This window comes from Poecilia reticulata, linkage group LG6 (assembly GCF_000633615.1).
Source record: "Poecilia reticulata strain Guanapo linkage group LG6, Guppy_female_1.0+MT, whole genome shotgun sequence".
Classification (NCBI taxonomy): Eukaryota; Metazoa; Chordata; class Actinopteri; order Cyprinodontiformes; family Poeciliidae; genus Poecilia; species Poecilia reticulata.
In genome coordinates, this window is record NC_024336.1 from 22,505,602 (window position 1) to 22,527,724 (window position 22,123).

Below are 22,123 nucleotides of genomic sequence, written 5' to 3' on the forward strand. Positions count from 1 at the left end.
ATAAATAAATAATTTCCTGACTTTTGAAGTTTGAAACACAAGTGATTACTTATCTCTCTAATTTTGAAGTGTCTAAAGGCAATTCTGTAAAATCTTAATTATACCACAGGGAGGTAGGAAGTCATGGATTACTAATCAGAAGGACGATTAGGGGGTGCCAATAATTAGAGCATCTGTGATTTTTCTAAATGTAATAATTTCCCAACTGAATATTTTTTTTCTGAATGAGATTGTGCCACTGCAATAAAACTCAAGTTTGTTTAAAGATTTGCAACATCTTTACCAGGGGTGAAAATAAAGTAGATCGTCCCTGAATCTAATACCAAACAATGACACGCAATTTTAAAGAAACATCCAACAACATGTATGAGTAGATTTAGAGGCTCTGACCTGAGTACATTCTGAATCATTAAAAGGTGGGCAGATGACACCAGATGCAAGTATCACCGCTCCGACTGCTGTCTCCACGCAATCATAACGCGTGCAGTTTTCCACCCAGGAACTCCCTGCCTGCACACAAACACAATGGCAAACTTTAAATGACCCTGCGATGATAGAGTGGTTAGCACGTGCAGCTTGGCTTGCTCTTACAGTGAAAAATTCTGCTGTCCCATTTTCGTTGGTGAAAGTACAAGAGATGTTTTTACAGGAGCCACAGCACACTTGAGGGTCTGTAGAAGGGACGTATGCCTGGTGCTAAGACCAGGAAGTGAATCAAAAAATAAACAGGAGTTTTAGCCCAGCTGAGATGAAAATCACAGAATTGCTGTTAGCATTGATATGATCCATCATATTTTGTGCAGCCCCACACATACCGATCCACACTTTTGGGAACAGTTAACAGAGGTGATTTCCATCGCATAGAAGCCAGTCTGTGGGTCTTTGTAAGGAAGACACTGGACAGTGTAGCACAGCTCGCCTTCAAAATACTGGACCAGGGACTGGCCTGGACCCAGAACTGTCACTCCTTGGAAAAGACACACCTCAGCCTTCTCTATAATTCAACACAAATAAACATGCAATACATGAGCATAAAGAACATGATAAAAGTCTGCTTTTTTTGGTACCTTGAATCTTTTGACCCTTTCAGCAGAGGTTATGCTTACGACATGCATGCTGAGGACAGCCACAGTTGGTGCTGCTGTCAGGAACTTCAACCTGCACCTCCCCCTGAGTAAAGAACAAAGTGCTTACTTAACTGAATTTGCTTGCTTTCTGGCGAAGAGCGACTTCTGATACAGCGCTTTGCTTACTTACCAGCTGACACATGGGGAGAGCTCGGTCTTCACATTGACATTCTGTGCATAAGGGAAACAAAGTTAAAGAGAGCAGTCGTGTGAAACTTCATAAATACGTGACGAGCATAGCAACTCTTCAGACAACTGCGCGCATCAGCCGAGTAGCAAATAAAGTGCATATGTTGCCGTCCATTTACCACAGTGATGCTGGGGACAGCAGTCACCGGGTGCAGCAGTTTCCACCAAAGAGAGACCAGGTGCACAGCTCAGAGATGATTTAGGGCATTGATTAACATCACACACTGCGGAAAAACGGGAGTAAACGTATTAAAAGCACAGACACAAATGCACACTGATGCACATGCCAAAACGCTTACCGCAGTGGTACTGGGGACAGCAGCTGTTGGTGGTATTTGGATCAACAGCCAGAATTTCTCCGTGAGAGCAACTTGGAATGGGTTCAATGCACGACTCGCACACTACTCGGACAGAAAATGGACAATTACATGACTAATTTATAGAAGGATAATGACATAAGTCAAATCTGACAAGCAATTACAACTTACCACAAAGGTAAGAGTAGCAGCAGGATTTTTGACCCCTGACCTCAACAAGGAACTGATCTTCTCTACAGTCGGGTGCAAAGACAGGAGGGCACGCCATAGGGTCACACTCTGAGGAAGATAAGGTAGAGATGGAGAAGGTTGAACAAGTACGCGTTTCATTTGATGAATTTTTTGCCAGTCTTGCTACCGATAGCTTTTAAATGTCTCTGTTTTTTTCCTGCCCACAGACAGCATGTCTGCCCAGGTGATTCTGTGTTTCGCTGTCACTTTTCTGGAAGAGGTCGCAGACAAAGCTGTTCCAGGCATTAACTTGATTGTTTTAATTTGTGTTTCTCCTTGATCCAGTGATTCAGAGTTTAATGGTGTCTATTTTCTCTTTTTTACCTATAGAAAGTAGACTTGCTTTTGACCTTCAATGTTTACCATATTCTTCTTAAAGGACAAAGCCAATGAAGTAGCTTTTGCTTCCTTCAGATCTGTGTATTGACTTTCTACAGAAAGTGAATCTAGCTCATTCCTTCATGGTTTGGCTTTGTCTCATTCAAGCCATGAAAAGAGCAACTACTTCTAATAATTATGTATTCTTTGATTTTCTTTCCTATGGAAAAAACACTTGTTTCAGTGTTTCTTTCTGGACAAAGGAGTCGTGGTTTCAACTAACTGAGTGCCCTTTGTTGTTTTATTTCCAATACAGAGTATCCCTGGTTTGGTGCTTAAGTTCTATCTTTTCTGGATAAAAGCAATTAGCCAAGATTTTGCTGAAATTAGTCATTTGAGTACCGTTAAATTTTCTCACTTGTGGCTTAGTGTTTTCCTGTTTATTTGTGTTACTTTCCTTGGCTTCCTTCGCTTAACAGTTGTTGCTCTCTAAAAAATACTAATGGAACAGTGTTTGTTTATTTTAGTGTTTGCTTTCAGTTCGTTTAACCCCTTGTAATAGAACACTACCCACAGAATATGGTTCTGCTTCTGGCTCTTGCTGTTAAAAGGAAGTGATTTTGTTACTGTAAGTAATTTGATCTGAATCAGACCAAACCAATTTAATTTGACTTGAACTGAACTCTGCATAGCTGGATATGAATTACATCCGTTTCTCATGATATGACATCTGTTATGAAAATCTGAGAAATAAATAAACCGAGACAATTTAATTTTGATTGAAGCAAAATTATTCAAAAGAAGGGAGAATTAAAGTTTGCATATTACCACATCGGTACTCTGGGCAGCAGGATAGTGCGCTGTAACCAATGACCAGCCTGTTTCCATTATCGCAAGGAGGAGCTTCACTGTCACAGATGGTCATGTTGCACTCTGACAGGCAAATAATATAAGAGTTCACTTAAAAATGATCTCTGATAAACAAAGGTACTTCTCTTGTCTTTGATACTGAACTCACCACAGATCTTTTTAGGGCAACAGGACCCTTCCTCCAGTACATCCAGCACATATTCTCCCTCCCTCTCACACAGCGGCGTTGGGACAGCACTGCAGTCTGGCTCGACAGCCACCACAGAGCCGTTCTCCATACATTTGTACAGGCAGCAGCTTCGAGTGGATCCGTTCCACACCTCTCCTGGGGCCCGGGGGTTGCCTTCGTTGTCTGTGCAGACTGAACGAGCCACAATTCATTAAATAGAACGCATCGACTCTGTGGGAATGTATACGTTTGTAAAGCCTGAAAGTAAAGCAGAATCTTGGACAGAGCCATTTTCATCACAAAGGAATGCTTTTACAAGCCTCTTCACACACCACATCGATCTTCGGTGACACAATAGGGAGAGTCGGCTCGATGCAGGATGGTTCCACTGCGACACACGCACTCCTCCCTGATGAAAGAGCAGGTGGTTTCCTCGTAGTAGTCTTTGTTCAGACAAGTGCGGCTGTTGCAGGTGCTAACACAGGGCTGATACTCTTTACCAGGCGGACACCTTAATGCTGCAAGACGACAGGATTGTGAGCAATCAGAGAAACACAAGTGAGCACGTATTTACACATACAGTGCCTTACAAAAGTATTCATACCAATTGGGTTTTTCCACATCCCACAGGTTACTAGCCCCCCTGAGTCAATAGCAGGTTAAGCAACATTTTGCTGCAATAACAACTTAAAGTCTTTTTGTGTATGCATCTACCAGATTTGCACATCTAGTGTGAAACATCTGCCGATTCGGCATTGCAAAATACTCAAAGCTTAATCTGATTGAACAGACGTTTGTGTTGGTTTTGTCGTAAGACCCCAGTTAAACACATTGATGCTTGTGGTTGTTGTGAACAGAGACATTTTCAGTTAAACAGTAAATATAAAGCTAAAGAGGTAGGAACACTTTTGAAAATTACTGTATAAGACTTATTTGCCTGTGTGTTCTTACGACAGAAATTGTGCCGCCTCCAGCTGATGCAGACTTGGTGCGTGTAACAAACTGCCACATAAGCAGCCAGAAAGTCACACTGATGATCCTTGTAATGCAAGTCTCCTGCCCACATGATGTCACAGAACTGTTCTGGAGGCACCTGCAAATTTGTATTAGATTTTGATATGTCAAATTTATAATTTATTCATTTTACTCTCAATTTAAAAAAACAAAAACAAATAATTTTAATTACGTAAAACGTTTGGCAAACTATTTGGACTCAATTGTCATCTGCTTAATTTATAAACCGACTTGTATCCGTTTTGATTCCTCAAATGATGTCAAAGTAAGTCAGCACCTGCTTCAAACACTGTGTGGAGCCTTGATAGTACCTTGCTATGACATGGTGTGAAGGCTCTCTGGGTGAGCATAGACAGACAGGTGGAACAGTCCCCTGTGGTGCAGTTGTCTCCCACCCTGCGTGTGTGTTCGGTCTCATCCGTCAAATGGACTCTCCACGCCTGCAGAAAGAGCATCATGTCTCCCACCTCCCTGACCACCGTGCCGTTCGGGAGTTTCAGGTCATCTTCCGGATTCCCATCACAGCAACCTGGCAGATTGGGCAGACAGCTGTTTTGGTGCTGTTGGTGCAATTCAAGTTTCATTGCTGCTTAGACAGTGAGCAATAGAAAGCTAAAGGTGAGATAATTGCCTGTCTCGAACTGCGTAATGTCTCTAAATGGCTTTTAGAATCTCAAACTGTCACATCCAATAATGGCTCTAGTCAATGTGATCCAGCGTTGCAGACATTAAGCCTTTAGGCGCTGAAAAAACAGCACTTAGATAAATGAGGTTGGTGTTGATGAGCGTGGTGTGTGTGCATGGACTCACCACACAGGCCACGAGTGGGGACGAACGCATGACTAGGAGCGTTGTACTGCAGCACCATAATCCCTGTGCTATGATACCACTGTATGCTGATGCTGCCAGGTGTGTGGATCAGGTACATGCTGCCTGTATCTTCCACATAAAGGGAGTGACGTGAGAATGGGAGCTTAACAGGCCTGTAGTTCACCGTCACCTTCAACCACATGAAAATAAAAATCACTCATTTCTGAAGGAAAGTTACATGTTTGCTCGTGCGTCAGATAAAGTAAAGAGGGGAACCTTGCGATCGAGTCTGTTGACAATGATTCTGTAGTTGGAAGTAGTGATGTTAAGCTTCTTGAAACAAAGACCTGATGTTCCACCAGTAGGACTCTGTGGAGGATGGAAATTATAGATGGCAATAACACTAACAGTGCTTTGCAAAGGTTTCCACACACATATTGAATCTTTTCTCAAATTACATGTTCAGAAAGTTAAATGATTTTTTTTTTTCAGATTTAAATTATATCAACAGAAATGGTATTGGAAATGGAAGAAAATGATAAATGGCTATCAAATATGTTGATGAAAAAACAACAACAACAACAAAAGATATCTAAAATATGTGGCTTGTATTTGTACTCAATCTCCCTCTGGGTAGTCGGGGGCAGGCTCAAGGTAGAATTATCTTTTACTCTAATTACAGCTTTACTTTTGTTGAGGTATGAATTTTTTTAAGTATTGTCACAGAGTTCTCAGTTAGTCTTAAGCCTGGACTTTGACTATGACATTCTAACACATAAATATGTGATTTGATATAAATCGCAGTCTTGAAGCTGTGATAAATGTTAGAATCGTTTTCTTGTTGAAAGGTGAACCTTCATTCCTGCATCTAATATTTTTAGAAGCCTCTAACACATTTTATTTAACTAAATCCATTTTCAATTAGTTCTAACCAACTACCCCACCCCACAGCATGATGCTGGTACCACTATATCTAATTTTGTTTCAAGCCTTCACAGAACAGTTGTATTTAAACTGGAACGACCTCTATTTAACAAACAGGTGGCTACTGAAGATGGTTCTATATAGAAGTAATGGAGTAAAAACAGTTTCATACAAATGCACCCAATGATTTCTCAAAACCCTTTGAAATCCTTTTTGTTTCAAATGAAAAACATGCCATACTTTGTATTGGTGTATCATAAACAATCAAATCAAAGTACACTCTGGTTTGTAGTTGTAATGTGACACACTGTGAAAAGGGTATGAAAACTATTTCATGGCACTTGGAGCCATTTCGGCAGAGAGAAATTAGCTGCTTTTGCCCAGATACAACAGATGCAACTGCTGGCAGATAACGTTGTCCACTCACAGTTCGTCTGATGGAGTTTACGCTCTAAAAGCAAAACAAAGGATAAACCTGAGACAAATTCTTAAGATTTTATTTCTTTCTCTTTCTCAGATGTTTTGATGCTTTACCTGGCTGGTAGGACATTTCTCCACTGTGCCAATAATTGTCTCTCTCGGCAGGTTAACCAAAATGTAAGAACCGTTGTCATACAAGGCCACATTGTTACCATCAAATGTGATCACACGTAGATCTGACATCACAGTGCAGCGACCTGACAGAAGCAAACAGGAGAGCTTTCAGGAAAAAGGCGATTCAATCATTATTCTTCTAAAGTTTACAACAAAACTTACATGGGCACTGCCACAGTGGGCAGCAGGGGTCTGTGTTGATGAGGATAGGCAGGCCCAGCAGACTGCACTGAGGGGGGGCAGTATTGTAGCGACAGTGGAGAGAGGAGTTGTGAAAGAGCAGCTCTCCGTTGAAACAAATTAGCTCGGCACACTCATCAATACGATAGGAGAATGGAGGCTGTGGACACAGTTGACATATTTGGGGTGATTTTTATTTTTTTTACATTAAATGGTTTATTTTTAAGCAGCTATCTTAGTGTCAACATGACATCACACAGGATATTTCTATGTATGCAAGTTCACACTCCATAGTAGCTGACTGTGTTTCTAAAATAAACGATTAAATGATTAAATCATGCCAACAGTCTCAGTCTTTGGCTTTCCTCCAAATATTCTTCCTGGGGATTAATTGTTATCTTTTCACAATGCTAAACCATAAATTGCATTGGTTTAGCATTTTATCTTACTGCCAGATAAAATGCTAAAAGAATAATACATGTAGTTTGTATGATATGCCAGAGGTTGATTTAGTGTTCAAGAGAACACGAAACACTGAGGAGATAACAGTAAGGCTGAATGGAGTTTAGTCCATTCAGCCTTACTTAGTTATAGAAGACACCTATAACATCCATCGGTCCTGAAACAACCTGGATTTGTTGTCAACAAGATTGACTATTTGTCTTTGGGCATAAATTTACCTAGAGAAGTAACACTTACTGTGCATGGACCAGTGGGCCAAGGGATCCCGGTAGACACTTCTTCGGTTTCAGGGCTTGTGATTATCTCTGTGCTGGTAACAGTGGTGGGCTCAGTTGAAGGAAGGGCTGTGGTCGCTTCCACTGGGGTGGAAATCTCTGTGGTGATTGTCGTTTCTGGTTGTGGCGTAGTTGTGGGTGTGGTTTCAGGTACAGTTGTGGTGGGGACAGTTGTGATGACAGTGGTCGTTGGTGGCAGGGTGGTTGGGGACGTCGCAAGAGGTGTAGTTGGTGTGGTAACCTCGGGAGTAGTTGTAGGGACTGTCGTGGGTGAAGTGGAGGGAGTAGTTGAGGTGATCTCTGTGGTTGGAGTGGGGGTCATCACAGTTGTACTGGGGGTGGAGGTCTCAAATAGAGTCGTGGTACCAATGGTCGTAGTAGAAGCAGGAGTCGTTGTTGGAGATGTTGTAAGCAGAGTAGTGACTGGTTTAGTGGTTACTGTTGTCGTGGGAACAGTCGGTGTGGTGGTGGTGGGTGCAGATGTGGTGGGACTAACAGTGGTGGAGGAGATTGTTGTTGCTCTTGTGGTTGTAGTTGGAGTTGGTGGTGGCAGAGTGGTTCTGTTGGACCAAGTCACATATGCAAAAGGTGTTGGAGTCAAGGGGAGCGTAACACCTACAGGAGATAAGTTAGTACACATGAATGCACCATAAAACATAACCTTTTACACGATTTAAAGACAAAATCATGCTTGCACTCACAGTCCTCTGAGTAGACACAGCGTCTTGTGACTTCATCCAGCACCATGTTTTTTGGGCAGCGAGGGAAACAGCCTTCCACCCTATAACACACACAAACCGTTGCATTGCCAGACCTGATCATAGATTACGTTGGTAGTACAGCGAGGGCCCGTGTTGAGCCAAGCTTCTTACGGAGGCAGGAACTGGCAGCGAGTCGCATCTGGATCACTGCATGTGTGTATGCAGGGACTTGCACAAGCCTGATAACGCCATTCACACATCATGCGGTATGGTATAACAAAAGGACTGTCTGCAGTAACAAATGATAAACATATTAGTTAGCTTTTTCTGTGTAGTTTGAATAGGTGCACAGACAGTGAACCCAATAGTAATTTGGATATGTAAGCTTAAGTCGGATCCACAAAATTCAGCTGTAAAATTTGCACAGCATGGAGAAGACAGCAGACATTCAAAATATGCATCATTTTAGTTTAAAAATAAGTTAATAGAAATGAGAGTTTTGAAAAACTTATGAATGTAAAAGACGAAAAGGAGAAAATGGCACAATAATATATCCCATTGTTAGTGCTCAAAATACATGTGTGTTTTTTCTAAACAGAGGTATCATTTAAAAATGGGTTTTATTATGGACAGCGGGGTAAGTGCAATACTTTCTGGGGACATTTTAATCACTCAGTGGATGTGTTCTTTCTTCTCTGTTTCTTTGTAGTGTGCACATCATGCTGTTTTATTGCATATCAAAAGACTCCACAGAGCAGTGCTAAAATGCCATGAGCAGCTCTGTATTTAGGTTTTTGTGTCTTTCAAAAAAAGAAAGTGACTAGTCAGAAAATAGACCTAGCAGCAACAATGCTCCGCAACAGCTGTGATCGTTTTCTTTTACTCTTGGCCTGCTATGCTTTCAATTAATTCTACGTTACCATGTATATGTCACTCGCATAGTACAAGTTTATTAGTTTTTATATTTTTACCTGAAAATGTATAAGAATGTTGTTCTACACTTTTTTCTCTTTGATTAAAAAGTTAATATATTAAGTTTAAAAAAAAAAGATGAAAAAGAATACAATAGCCATAATGAAATATAAACTGTATTACACTTAAACTCTGACTAAGGTGTTATTTTTTTATTGAAAAAAACTTCCATTGTTAACCAATTTAAAATCAGACTAAATGTTAAAAAACATGCAAGTCTGTTTTTCTGTCACTAAATGATGGAGATAGAAATAATTTGCAGACCTCTATGAGGATAAAGCTTATAAACCTGAACATTTCATGTCTTCTATTAGATTTTCGTGTTGGAGTAGCACAAACGTGTGAAGAACAAGAAAAACTATGAACTTTTTTAAGTCAGGGGATAAAAATCTGAAAATGGATGAATGGATGTGCCTTTTTGTTCAACATCCCTTTTCTCCTTTACTTTGACAATCCTGAATAAAATCAAGTTCAACAAACCAAACTTTTAACATCTCTCTGAGCAATTTTCTATTCACCATCAGGAAATAAAAAGATCATGGCGCAACTGCAAACCAACGACTATATGGTTGTCCACCTAAACTGAAAGGGCAGAACAAAACAGCAATAATCAGAGAAGCGGTCAAGAGTCCCATGGTAGTTCTGTAGGAGCTGCAGAAATGCACAGGTTGGGTAGATTTGTTAACAGGACAACTATTTGTTGTGATCTCCACTAATCTGACCTTGGAAGAAGAAAGGTGAGAAGAAAGCCATTGTAACGTCAAAGTTTATGTGTTGGTGTAGCCTTGCTAAATATAACTTAGAATTGGTTGCAAGATTTGGAAGATTATTGAAGCTCTATATCCAATCTAACTAAGTCTGAGCTATTTTCAAAGCAGAAATAACCAAAAAGATGCTAAAATATAACTGCAGTATGACATGCTACACTATGCTGTACAAAGTACTGACTCCAGGTGCTGAACACAAAAGCATTCCTCAGTTCTTGGATTTTTATTTGAAAAAAAAAAAAGAAAAAGCATTTCAAAAACTATGTCTATCTTTCTAACATTTTACAATGCCCTATTTTGTGTCTCACGTTATATTCCAAAATAATTAACTTCATGTGACTGCAACAGCAGGTTCTGACCCTCGAGTGTGAAGATGCTGCTGGTCTTGAAGCCCTCTGCAGTGCTGTATCTCTGCGCTCGAGCCGCTCCGCGTGTGAGTGTCAAGAAGATTCCAGGTTGGCTGACCACTTCGAATGAAGCGTAACCTGGTAGAAACAGACCCTGGTGCTGAATGAATGTGGCTCTGCGGCTAAACTCTGGCCCTCGACTCCACTGCTCCAACTGGAGACGGCTGCGTCCCGACACTGTGAGAAAGTAGTTTGGCCTCTCCGCAGACTCAAGAGAAACTACAGGAACACCTGAAAAAAGCAAGACATTTCTGATTAATTTATACCTTCACAACAGCAATAACTGTTAGTTTATGCAGTGATGGATGCTTACGTGATGTCCTGTTCCTCCACAGCCCTGTAGTGATCATGAAGTTGAACAGAATGCCTGGAGCTGGCAACTGTCCCGGTCTCTCTCTCGTAAGTGGAAACACTGCGCTGCTGGTACGATTCACTCCAAACATGGTGTCATTAAAGACAGCACTCACCAAGGAAAATGGGCCATCGCCGAGCTCTTTGGGGAAATGAGGCAGAATAACAGGAAATGAGTTTGACAACAACCCCTCTGGGAATGCATATAAACCCATAAACAAAAGAAGAAAAGAAGATCCTCACTTGTACGCACCTTGATTATAGTATTCGCAGTCATAGGCTGAAAGAGACCGTTCAGAAGTGTTTAAAATCTCAGAGGTAGTAACATCCAGAATTCATAATTTCTTCCTACACCGTTTGAACTTTTCACATTTTTTTAAAAAAACATTAAAGCATCAAACTTTCAATGTGTTTTATTAAGATTTTATGTTATCAAGCAACACAAAGCATGCCTTAAAGTGGAAGGAACATGATGCCTGGGTTTCCAAAAAGCAAAAAAAAAGGAAATCTGAAAACTGTTTTGATTTCTATTAAGCCCATTTTTTAGATAGTTGAAGCTCAGCCAGCTCAGACTGTGAGCATCTATATTCATGTCTTCCCATAGACTCAATTGGATTTAGGTATAGACTTTAACTGGGACATTCTAGCCTATGGATGTGCTTTGATCTCAACCGGCTCATTGTAGCTCTGGTTGTACGTCTAGGGCTGCTACACTGCTGGAAGGTGAAGCTCCACTTCTGGAGGTTTTTCTTCCAGAATTGGTCTGTTTTTAGCTCTTTCCATCTTTCCATCAACTCTGACCAGCTTTGCTGTCCCCGCTAAAGAAAAGTGTTCCCATAGCACAATGCTGCCATCACCAAGTTTGTTCCAGGGGTATGGAGTTACATCTCTACCACATACGTTTGATATGTTCACCACATGACTGGAAACATGGAAAACTCCAAATTAGACTTCATATGACATTCTTACAACAATGGCTTTCTTTTTTTTCAGTGCAACTACTGTAACTGTAGAAAAAGGTTGATCTAGAAGGTACTAAAGATACAATATGAACTGACAATTGTAAGTATTGGGGTTGACTATAGATGTATGGTGCAATTTTTAATGAAAAAAAAGCAACAATACTTAAAAATAATGGTTAGTTTGTCCTGCCAATTCCTAAACATAATGTTTCTTTGTTACATAAAATCCAAATAATACACATTGAAGTTGAAGACAACATTTTCAAGAAGCATGGCAATAAAACACTTGCTTCGGTCTGTCTATGCGAGCATACTCACGGCACACAGAGGGAGACCTCCAGTGTATCGTGACCCCCTGTTGACAGCATTTGTGTGCATACGCAGCAATGGACGTACAGAGACACTCACAGTCTCCCCCGCGGTTGCAGTTGCAAGTGTCTGTTAGGCAGTTCCTATAAAACCAGGCCACATCAACCTGAAGGGCACGCACAACATGCATACACGGTCAGAAACACAGAAACACACACATAATCATAGACTGAACCAGGCCAATGCTCGCTGGGAGAGGCTGGGGGAGGTCTTGTTTACGGGATGAGTAGTTTTTTAATAATTCAGAGGAAAAGGATTGATGTGATATCAGGACAAAGAGAATGTGGGTCGGATTCTAGTGCAATATATGTGATGGGTGCTAAGATGAACAGCCAAAATACCCCAGGCAGGATTAACTGGACCTCCATTCTTTGACAGCAAGTATTATGATTCACTTAAGCAGCACATTTCATCCAGATAGTACTTTAATGTGGTAGTTTCTAAACTTGTCAGTGTTACGAAAACAAGAAGAAGAGGCTTGGAAGACAACTATCATTTACCCAAGCTTAAACACATGTATTCTAAATAATCCAATTAATAACCTCATAATAAAACAAGTTATGATCATTGTTTTTATCTGTTGTAAAACAGCAATCAAGATAAGTTTTTATTTGTTGATTTTTTTATAGACGTGGTGGTGCATGTCGTTTCATGACCCATTGCGAGTTTCAAAACCCGATTTTTGAAAACACTGGTTTACATTGCATCACAACTCATTAATATTATGAAGACTGTAGACATGAATTAGATAACAGAAACAGAAGCATTAGAATTAAAATGTATATTTTGCCAGTGCTGCAAGTCAACAGAAATAATGTTTCTTAATCACAGCAGATCTAAAAAATAAAAGAGTAAAGTTTGATTCAATGTCAAACACAAGAAAAACAGGTGCTGTGAGTATTTCTAAACAGTGCAGGTAAACCTAGTTTAATCAATTTTAGTTTAGATTTCTGTGGATGGTATACACCCTGGTTAATAATAAAAAATATGCTCAACTAGGGTTGCCATGACCACACATATTTGAAATAGATAAGAAAATCCAGCACCAAGAGGAGCTTCCGTGTTCACATGTTCAGGATTTTCTTTCATCTTTCAAGAAGCAAACCTCTATAAACATTATTTGTTTGCATTTAATTGGTTGATTATCCAAGCAAGGTATGTGCCACACTCACATTTATGGCCCACAGACTGTTTCTGTTTATGCAAACATGGCTCCATCTACTGGTAATAAACAGATAAACAGTACTTCAATCTCAGAAAAAAAAAAAAACTGTGTGTGTGACACAGAGAGAGAGAGAGATATTGTGGAGCCCAGCAGCTGGTGTGCAGTTTATCTCTTAAAAAACAAAAAGTGTATTTGCCGGGGATCAGTTAAGAGTCGTTCCCATAACCCCTCTCCAACCTCTTCTCCCCTGTTACAAGCCGGATAACCTTTCCACTGCAGCATTTACTCTGCATGAATGTGAGTTGGTGACTGTGTCCGTTTTTGTGGCACTTACCACGTTGTGACAGGGTGCAAAGACATCGCTGTAGAGGAGAGCACACTCCCTCTTAGCGTACGGCTGTCTCCCCAAGTCCCGTTCACACGGTCGCTCAACTATGTAGTCACTTTCACACTAAAACACACACACGTACACGCACACACACAGAGGGAGATCAAGTGTCTGATTACTCTTAAATATCACAGTGGACTCAAGGGAGACCAGCTCACGAGCAACAGGGAGCGAGGGACGAGTGAGCGAGTCAGGGAGACGTTTATAGACAAAGACAGAGAGAAGAAAGGAGATAAAGGAAAGATCAATGCAGTACGGCTAAGCTGAGTCATACCTGTCCCAGGGCCCAGCTGTTTCCAAATGTCTGCGCGTTATTGACTTCCATGTGGCTAGATGTGGTCATATCATTCACTGTCACACTGTCAAAATTTCCACACAGGCCACTGAGGAGCCCCTGGAGGAAAAAAAAAAAAAAAAGAGAGAGAAGTAAGGTTTAAAAGTTTTTATACTCCTTTAACTTTTTCACTTTAAAACAACAAACTTCATTGTATTTTCTTGGGATTTATTTGGGAAGGCCTGACACAAAGTGGAGCATAATTGTGAAATGGAAAATGATAGACGGTTTTCAGATTTTTCTTACAAATCTAAAAATCTACTTGTACTCAACACTGTTTGATTTGGACCACATTCTTATAAACCTGAAAAGATCATGTTCTTTGTTCACACCTTCCAATGGGGTCCAGCTCTTATATGTACGGTCGTCTTGCGGTCCCAGAGGATGGTCAGATCCTGACTGGAGAAGTGGACCACGGTGTAGTAACCTGCATTCCAGATCTCAAACTCTGACCCTCGACCCACAACAGTAGAAGGACTCTAAAAAGGGAGTAAAATATGGGATTGAATTTAAAATAAAAAAACTTAACAGAGTTCTTTGAAAAAAGTTTAGACTGGTGCTATGCGTGTAAAGAATGTACTGGATTTCCAGAGTTGTCAGTGAAGTAGATCTTGGTCAGTCCCACATGAATGACCAGTATTTTCATGCACACAATGCCGCTCTCATAGCAGTCCTTGTTTTGGGCAACAATGGATACTTCGGTTTCTCCAGCACTCTAGTGAGAGAGGAAGGGGGAAAAAAAAAAATTTTAATTCCTGCGATTATTCTCATTCCTGTCTGACTGTATGCAGAGAGCAGCTGCAAACATTTTTATTTGTGTATCAAGAATTGCGGAAAAGCCAAAATCATCTGTCCAATTTGAATAAAGTGGGGCTGACAACACAAGGAAACAGTGTTGAGACGCAACTCTGACCTGTTTCCCAATTCTTTTTTTAGGCCCGAGCACTGGCCAGCAGTCGGTTGGGTCTGAACCAGAATGTCTGTTCTGCTAATTCTAATTCTATATCCCTGGGAGCGCAGGAGCCCTGGGGTTTGATGTGAACACTGGTTTCTTTGTATCACTTTCAGCTTTGCTCAACGTCTGCTTGCGTTACTGCGGTCCACGCCCAGCTGCGCTCTCACTCACCCACAAATACACACAAACGCACTTTTAATCTGCTCTAATTAAAACCAACTTTTTCTTTTGAGATTAGAAATGACCTTAGATCTTGTTTCCCCAGATTCAAATCAGTCTGGGGCCAGGAAACGCTAAAACGACGTTCCTCCCCACATGCTAACTCCCTGCTAGAATCCCGTGTCGTGCGTGATGCAAGCAGAACACACTCACTTTAAGCAGGTAGACCTGGCAGTCAGTTTGGTAGTCATATTCGAGGCCATCAAAGGTGTGATAGTGTCTGTCGCTGTACACAGTACACACAGCTGGACATGGAGAGTAGCTGCAGTTAAAATAGCCCCGATGGCACACACTTGGAGGACAGGTGCACCAGTGAAGAGCAGAGAGGAGAAAAAGATGGAGCAGATGTGTGAATTAAATGAGTTTGTTGTTCTTATAGATTTTAAGTTAAAGCCATTACTCTAGAATTCAGGGCTTAGCGATTAATGTATACTATATTAAAAGAGAGAAAACAAAGAGCACAGGAGACACATTTACCATCTGTAGCAAGATGTTTCCACAACTTGTCCAGGCAGGTATTCAAGTCCAAGCCACGCGCAGGGGCAGTTCTCTGGATAGTAGCATTCCCCCTGGTGCAGCACGAGCCTTCCAACAGACAAAACACCAGTGGATTGCACACACCTTGCAAGCAAATATATTAAATCCTAATGCTGCACTTTAGCTCATTAATTAAAATTGATTACAGATTCAGATAAGCTTCCAGGCAGCCACTGCTTTAATTAATGCTAGCTGGTAAGTCTTTTAAATCCAGGAAATCTAATAGAGGTCAAAATCTCTTCGGCTGAATGACGAACAAATTAAATTTACACAAGATTATAATAACTGGCTGAGTGGTCATTAGGACAAATGACTGTTATGATAGTAAACAGACATTGTTCATTGATAGAAATGTGTTACACATATTGTGCCTCACAAATGTTTTCAAACCCCGTTCATCACATTTTGTTATTAAAGCAACCAAATCCAGTTTAAATTCGCCCCATTTTCTTTCAATAGCTCTAAATAAAATGTAGGACAACAAGAAGTCATATAATATGCAAATATTTTTTGTTAGTGAATAATATCTAGATACATTTAGCTAGTGCAAAAATACTGGAAGAAGGTAAGCCCTTCTATTACCCTGGAGGACAAACACAGCCTGGTATGCACAATGTGTTGGGTGGGCAGGTGAGGTTCAACATCAGGTTACGGCAGGTCGGTGCACAAGCCATGCCTCCTCTCTGCTCCGTGCAGCTGTGGTACACTTTTCCTTCTGGACACTCTCCCTCTTCTACACTGTCTGGTTCTACAACATTCAGACGCACACATACTCGGCAAAATCAATGAAACAGTTGCTTAAAACATCAGCAGCAGCTGCCAGTCATGAGAAACAAGCTTCAACTTCAGAAACGAAGCTCTTGATTACAGCCAGAAAGGCGTAGCCTAAAACTGTACTTTGTTGTTGGAATGAACAAGAGGGGGAAGGGGGCAGAGAGGATACCTTTTTCTTCTGGCTCACACTCCATCTTCCCATTTCTGCACAGGCTAGTGAAGGAGACATGGGAGAGAAAGAATCAAGTGTTAGTGAAAGGGAGTAATGTTATCAAACACAATCTTAGTTTAAGAGCTTTACGTCTCATTTGATAATCGCTGAAGCTTTTATTCCTTCTCAAAGAAATCAAATGGTGTATTCAGGTATGACAATGTGTAGGTAGGAGAGAAGGAGAAGAATGTTTTAAATGTTCAGACCGAGTTGGAGCAGCTGCGACATACCAAGGGCCAGATGCACTGAAGGTCACTTCTCCTGGCTGCGACACACCGCCCATGGAGTAGCAGTGACACTGTGACCTGATGAGAAACCCAATGCATTATTTTGATGCTTTCCATGTCGACTTGCAGAAAAGCAACTGGTGCAAGCCAGTTCTCTGTTGCGTTCAGAATCACTTGTTTTTAACGGATAATTTAGGAGATGCATCAGTCTTACAACTGCACACAGCGCCTGCGCACATCGTCATAGTAACTGCCATCTAGACAGGCGCAACCTTCGGCGCAGTCAGCTGGGCTGCAGGTCTCGGTGTTGGCAAGACCACGACAGGACCGGCCACAGGAAGACACGCATGAGTGGTACTGCATTCCTCCAAGACATACAACTCCTAAAGCAGCAGCAATAAACAAACAAAGCTCAACATGAAATATCACTAAAATGCTTATTTTTTTCTAATTAAACACATAAAATAGCGATTATTTCTATTAATGTTGATGATTATGGTTTTCAACCATATAAAATCATAGAAAACAGTCACCTACTTACCGCACTCAGAGACTTGCGACCTGAAATTAACGTCGACTCCATGTTTGGAGCAGAGATAAGCGTAGTGAGCCAGCGCAGTGCACAGGCAGCTGCTCCCACAGCGACAGGCCTGGTAGCGGCACTGCTGCTGGTAGATGTTTGGACTAATGTAGCCATGACACGGAGCAAACACACTCTCCACAAGCACATCACACTGGGAAGCATAATATGCTGGGCCACATGCAAAAAGATCATCATGGACTGACCGACCAGAAACAGAGAAACTTCAACAGCAAAATTTGCGAAAAGACTAACCGTTGTGCTGGTTCATCTCACACGGGTCTACAATGGGCAGGTTAACTGGAGCGACACAAGCAGACGACACTTTCCAAGCATTGGCGTGAAGCTGAGGAGTACCTTCTATCATCCCTGCTGGAGACCTGCAAGAAAACCCATGAATAACGTTCACAAAAAACATTTTTAACATTTATATTCATATAGATGGAACATCTTTACAGGAAATCGTCTCGAAGGTTTCCGTTAAAAGTTCCACAAAGTCCCAACGTTTGTCCACGCCACTGGCTGCCGAGCTGCAAGTACACCCGCCCTCCTTGGCCGTCATAACGCAGGCGTAAACCAATCCCTGTTTTTAGCTGTGTGACCACAGAGGTCAGTCTGTGCACCTTTACTGCATCTGTACATCCAGAGAAAATTATTAGATTTGAAAAGTTATGTTCCATAACTAAAATATTACATTTTCTAGTTTCAATTGATGCTATTATTTATTTGCAGCCTCTACCGTCAACATAGGGCAGGGTGGGGGTTGGGTTGACACCGATTATCACCTCCCCTTCTCTGGTCAAGGTGATCTGATGACTTGCATCTTCATCCAACACCACTGTCACTGACTGAATGCACACCTGATGCTGTCGTGAAACAGTGACAGTCATGTCATGAAAATACGCAGAAATACACACACACACTATATCACCAAAAGTATTCAATCACCCATCAAAGTCATTCAATTCACGAGTGCTAAACTTGGCCAACGCATTTCGGACAAGTTTATGCCCACTTCGGTACATGAATTGGCAGTCTGTTGAGCTATAATTGGTTGTTGAGTCTTGATAGGATGCAGATATACTGTACATTTCAGGAAGAATGGTTAAATATTGCCCTAAACACATTTATAATCCTTGTAGACAGCTGTTCCATAAGAGTTGAATCTTAGAAAAAGGTGGGCCCATAAGGCTTTAGCAGTGAGAAAAATTGTCATTAGAAATTGTGGGACTTTCCCAGTCCCACTTCCTGCTGGAAAGGCGTATTAGATGTGAATTTGCTTTTATCTAGACCGTTCCATTGTCATTTTGTCTCTGTGTTCATAGCTGATGTCAAGTTTTTTTGTACAGCACATTTCAGCAACAAGGYCGTTCAAAGTGCTTCCCATTAGAAAAACAACAAGCTTCTCAGTAATATGCACAAACTTAAAATAAACAATACAAAGGGACGGTTTTTTTTATAGCTGACATGGCGTCCACTGGGTTTGGTCCTGACAATGAAGTCCAGACAATAAAGAGCAGTTTGCTAAGATTGAGACAGGACAACTGTCTCAATCAGCTAGAAAAAAAAAAAAAAACGGGAAAAGAAAACATATTTCTTAGTGTAGCACTTTATTATGCATGTGTAAAGGACAGTGTGTTACCTCTTCACAGGTGGTATACTGCAGCGTGATGGTGAATTTGCTGCTGCCTCGGCTCTTTGCCAGCACATACTGACACGCCCCCGGCTGGAGAAACATCCTGCCGTCGAATGTTGTCACAAACATGTCTCCTACAACTGAACACTCGGCTGTGATGGAAAAAAATAGAAAGGTGACTTTTTCCATCTCCTTTAATTGTTGCTTACAATCACAAAAAATTAGGATAGCATAAAAGTGTGTTTTTCTCAACAGCCACCCCTATTCTTGGTTATGCATTTGGTGGATTCACCTATTTGTGTATTTTTCTGTAGAACACAAATCGGCTGAAAAACTGCACAGTTTAAGACAGTGTTCATTATGCATTTTAATGCATATCATGTTTTATGGAGTGTAAACTATTAAAGCAGGCAACTGAAAGCGTTTTTTGGAAGACGACTCAAGCATTCACACATTTTAGCTATATGCAGACGCCTGCGGTCTCCGAATACTGCAGGTTCACTGGACATATGGATGTTCAATATCAATTTTAGCAATACTATAAAAATCCATTAATATAAATAAAACTGAAGAAAAAAATTTCTAAAATGTTCACATAAATGTAATAAAAATGTGTCATTTCTAAATAGGAATAAATTTATTCCCATAAAAGCAGGTACCAAGAGTATTTTCAAGGAAGTATGCCCTGCTTGAAGCTCAGAAATTATAGTTCGGTGTTCACCTTTGAGCTGAAAAGGGTGAACTTCATGATAGGATTAGATAAGCTCTCTATTGCCTTCAGAAAAAAAGTAGCAGTTTATGAGTTTAATAAGGGATTTTGACTACCAGGAAAAAAAAAATTGTCCAATCACCATTTTTTTAAAATCCCACAGTCTTTGTAAGGTAATAAAAGGTTTTATGCACTTATTTTGTCTCTGCCCAAAAAATGTGCTATTACTGATAAATGCCATTTTTTATGAATTAAAAAAAGGTACGTTCAAAAGTCCCACCACTTCACATGTGGTATCATTGAAAAGCCCTAAATGTCCTCTCCAGATACCGAAAGGAATTAATTCAGTAGAATGCAGGGGGTGGGAGATACTCAAGTTTAGAAATGTCCTAGAGGACAAAAATGAACTACTGGTAGTCAGGAGGATATTAAATCAGCCAAATATGAAGGCCAAACCACGGTCTGCCAGAGAGGACCAGTACTTATGGAATAATATTCTTCGGACTGAATTCAAATTATTTAGACATCATAACAAAAACATAATTGACATAATCCTAGCCAGCTCACAATCATACGATTCATCATGAATTCTCCTCTGAATCAGTGTTGGATCAGCATTAAAAAGAAAAGAAGGATGCTGAAACATGACTGGACCCTACAACAAAACATTCATCAAAGGGCTGTCAGAAAAGTAATAATTTTCCGACAGCCGCAAAGACCAGGTGATGATATTATAGGTATTACTAATGGTTGACTTGAAATAGGCTGTACGTTCACGTAGCTTCTCAAATATCTCACAGTTGTAAGTGAGGAGTGAGAGAAACTCAACAAAATGAATTTAACAAAATAGGGCGAGTAAAATATATTAGAAGCTACAGTGTCCTAGCTTTATTCAAAGTGAGAATACAAATCTTTCTTGACATTTTTTGTCTAGTAAGTAAAACAAGATTTTTTTTTTCCCTCTTTGGTTTGTTTAATCTAGCTTTTCAGTTTCTCCTCCAGAAAAAAATGAGGTTAGATATTGTTATGTGAAAATTTCTTATTAAAAAAGGGTAACATGACTATCAAATTTCCTAATCAGTAGACTCACCTGTGCAGTTATTCTCTGTGCAATTCCACACTCCTCCCATGCAAACACTAAAAAAAAAAAAAAAAAAAAAAACAGGTAATGAGCAAGTTAATTATGTCATATATTCCAACAAAAGACGGTTCACACGTACCAGACACTACAGCCTTGTTGAAGCACTTGTCCTTGCACGTAAGATGTTCCATGATAAACACAAGGACACTGAGATGCAGGGATGCATGTTCCATTCTGTAGGATGAGACCTGTGTGCAGAGAGGGCTTACGTTCAGTTATCTCGACTTATTTTATTAACCTGGCCATCCTCTTATTTGGTTTAAATACCGTCAGGGCAGTAGCAACCATCCAGGCAGTGCAGGTTGGTTCCAAGACACTCTTTCTCAAACGTACATGTGGGCGGACAACAACTAATACAGTCTCTATACACAAAGCTCTCCTCGCAGCCGTCATCTGTGATAGCACAAACAGGAAACAAGCAATAACAATGACACATGAGGGCCTGAGGGGATAAGTCTGTTTAACAGGTGTGTCAGTGGAGACCCTTACTACACGATGGAAAACTGTCCCTCCACTCTCTTACAGGGTATCCAACATGTGAGCAGGCTCTGGTGTATTCAACCAAAGCTCGACAAAATGTTTCCTCATCATCGGACCTAAAAGGAAGAGAACATTTTTTTGGAATAATTGAGTTTCTGATATACAAGATTCTGTTCAAATAAAAGATTTGAATGCATACAGTTGGCTGTGATCAGGCTATGACTTACACACAGAGGTCAGAGACACAGCTGGCGACAAAGGGATTCGGGTCGATGTTTTTGTGGCAGGACAGAAACGGAAAGAAAAGGAGAGCGCTGCATTTCTCAATGGCGTCCTGCAGATTTGCAAAGAATGAGAAGGTCGGGATAAATACGTTTGAAAAAAAAAGAAAACATAAGTACATTTATACACACTCGTGTGCATGATTGCCACATGAATTATAGTGTTCATGCATTTGAATTATTCATTTCTCGGGGTTGAATGATTACAAATTTGATTATTTCTAAAAGCAAGATCTGGGGATACAAGTTGGTCTGGAATTATTGTACTCCTGAAATTATGCTGAGGTTTCAACCAGAAGGATCAATCTTAAGTGAGGTAATATTGGTAAAGATGTTCAAGTAAAACCAGCAGCCTTCGTATCAAAACACTCTCAGTAAAAGTTGTATAGTTTGACAAGACAAAAATGTAACTCTTTGGCCACATGAGGTAAGTTTAGAAAGGTGAGGCTTTTAAAACCAAAGACTGATACACAAACC

At 40.6% G+C, this 22,123-nt stretch overlaps 1 protein-coding gene across 3 annotated transcripts in view; it reads right to left on the bottom strand.

Moving 5' to 3' along the window:
• The window catches only part of otogl (otogelin-like), a 33,732-nt gene that overhangs the window by 4,765 nt on the left and 6,844 nt on the right, over positions 1-22,123 (bottom strand). For 2 of the 3 annotated variants that reach the window (XM_008412404.2, XM_008412406.2), the window contains exons 10-54: positions 21,593-21,699; positions 21,375-21,481; positions 21,153-21,278; positions 20,965-21,073; positions 20,835-20,881; positions 19,042-19,187; positions 18,139-18,265; positions 17,856-18,033; positions 17,655-17,779; positions 17,361-17,570; positions 17,034-17,202; positions 16,823-16,897; positions 16,551-16,594; positions 16,190-16,355; positions 15,548-15,655; positions 15,224-15,362; positions 14,477-14,611; positions 14,229-14,375; positions 13,837-13,956; positions 13,509-13,625; positions 11,959-12,115; positions 10,932-10,958; positions 10,641-10,820; positions 10,280-10,558; positions 8,353-8,470; positions 8,182-8,261; positions 7,443-8,095; positions 6,726-6,903; positions 6,504-6,646; positions 6,397-6,420; positions 5,322-5,414; positions 5,046-5,235; positions 4,547-4,764; positions 4,173-4,314; positions 3,554-3,739; positions 3,201-3,413; positions 3,011-3,115; positions 1,805-1,912; positions 1,616-1,717; positions 1,436-1,540; positions 1,258-1,298; positions 1,107-1,170; positions 816-994; positions 592-696; positions 391-510 (exon numbers count right to left, since the gene is read on the bottom strand). In XM_008412404.2, the coding sequence (XP_008410626.1) occupies positions 391-510; positions 592-696; positions 816-994; positions 1,107-1,170; positions 1,258-1,298; positions 1,436-1,540; positions 1,616-1,717; positions 1,805-1,912; positions 3,011-3,115; positions 3,201-3,413; positions 3,554-3,739; positions 4,173-4,314; positions 4,547-4,764; positions 5,046-5,235; positions 5,322-5,414; positions 6,397-6,420; positions 6,504-6,646; positions 6,726-6,903; positions 7,443-8,095; positions 8,182-8,261; positions 8,353-8,470; positions 10,280-10,558; positions 10,641-10,820; positions 10,932-10,958; positions 11,959-12,115; positions 13,509-13,625; positions 13,837-13,956; positions 14,229-14,375; positions 14,477-14,611; positions 15,224-15,362; positions 15,548-15,655; positions 16,190-16,355; positions 16,551-16,594; positions 16,823-16,897; positions 17,034-17,202; positions 17,361-17,570; positions 17,655-17,779; positions 17,856-18,033; positions 18,139-18,265; positions 19,042-19,187; positions 20,835-20,881; positions 20,965-21,073; positions 21,153-21,278; positions 21,375-21,481; positions 21,593-21,699 (6,312 nt within the window). Of the gene's footprint in view, positions 1-390; positions 511-591; positions 697-815; positions 995-1,067; positions 1,171-1,257; positions 1,299-1,435; positions 1,541-1,615; positions 1,718-1,804; positions 1,913-3,010; positions 3,116-3,200; positions 3,414-3,553; positions 3,740-4,172; positions 4,315-4,546; positions 4,765-5,045; positions 5,236-5,321; positions 5,415-6,396; positions 6,421-6,503; positions 6,647-6,725; positions 6,904-7,442; positions 8,096-8,181; positions 8,262-8,352; positions 8,471-10,279; positions 10,559-10,640; positions 10,821-10,931; positions 10,959-11,958; positions 12,116-13,508; positions 13,626-13,836; positions 13,957-14,228; positions 14,376-14,476; positions 14,612-15,223; positions 15,363-15,547; positions 15,656-16,189; positions 16,356-16,550; positions 16,595-16,822; positions 16,898-17,033; positions 17,203-17,360; positions 17,571-17,654; positions 17,780-17,855; positions 18,034-18,138; positions 18,266-19,041; positions 19,188-20,834; positions 20,882-20,964; positions 21,074-21,152; positions 21,279-21,374; positions 21,482-21,592; positions 21,700-22,123 lie in introns of those variants that run through there. The other variant, XM_008412408.2, reaches the window with a different exon arrangement.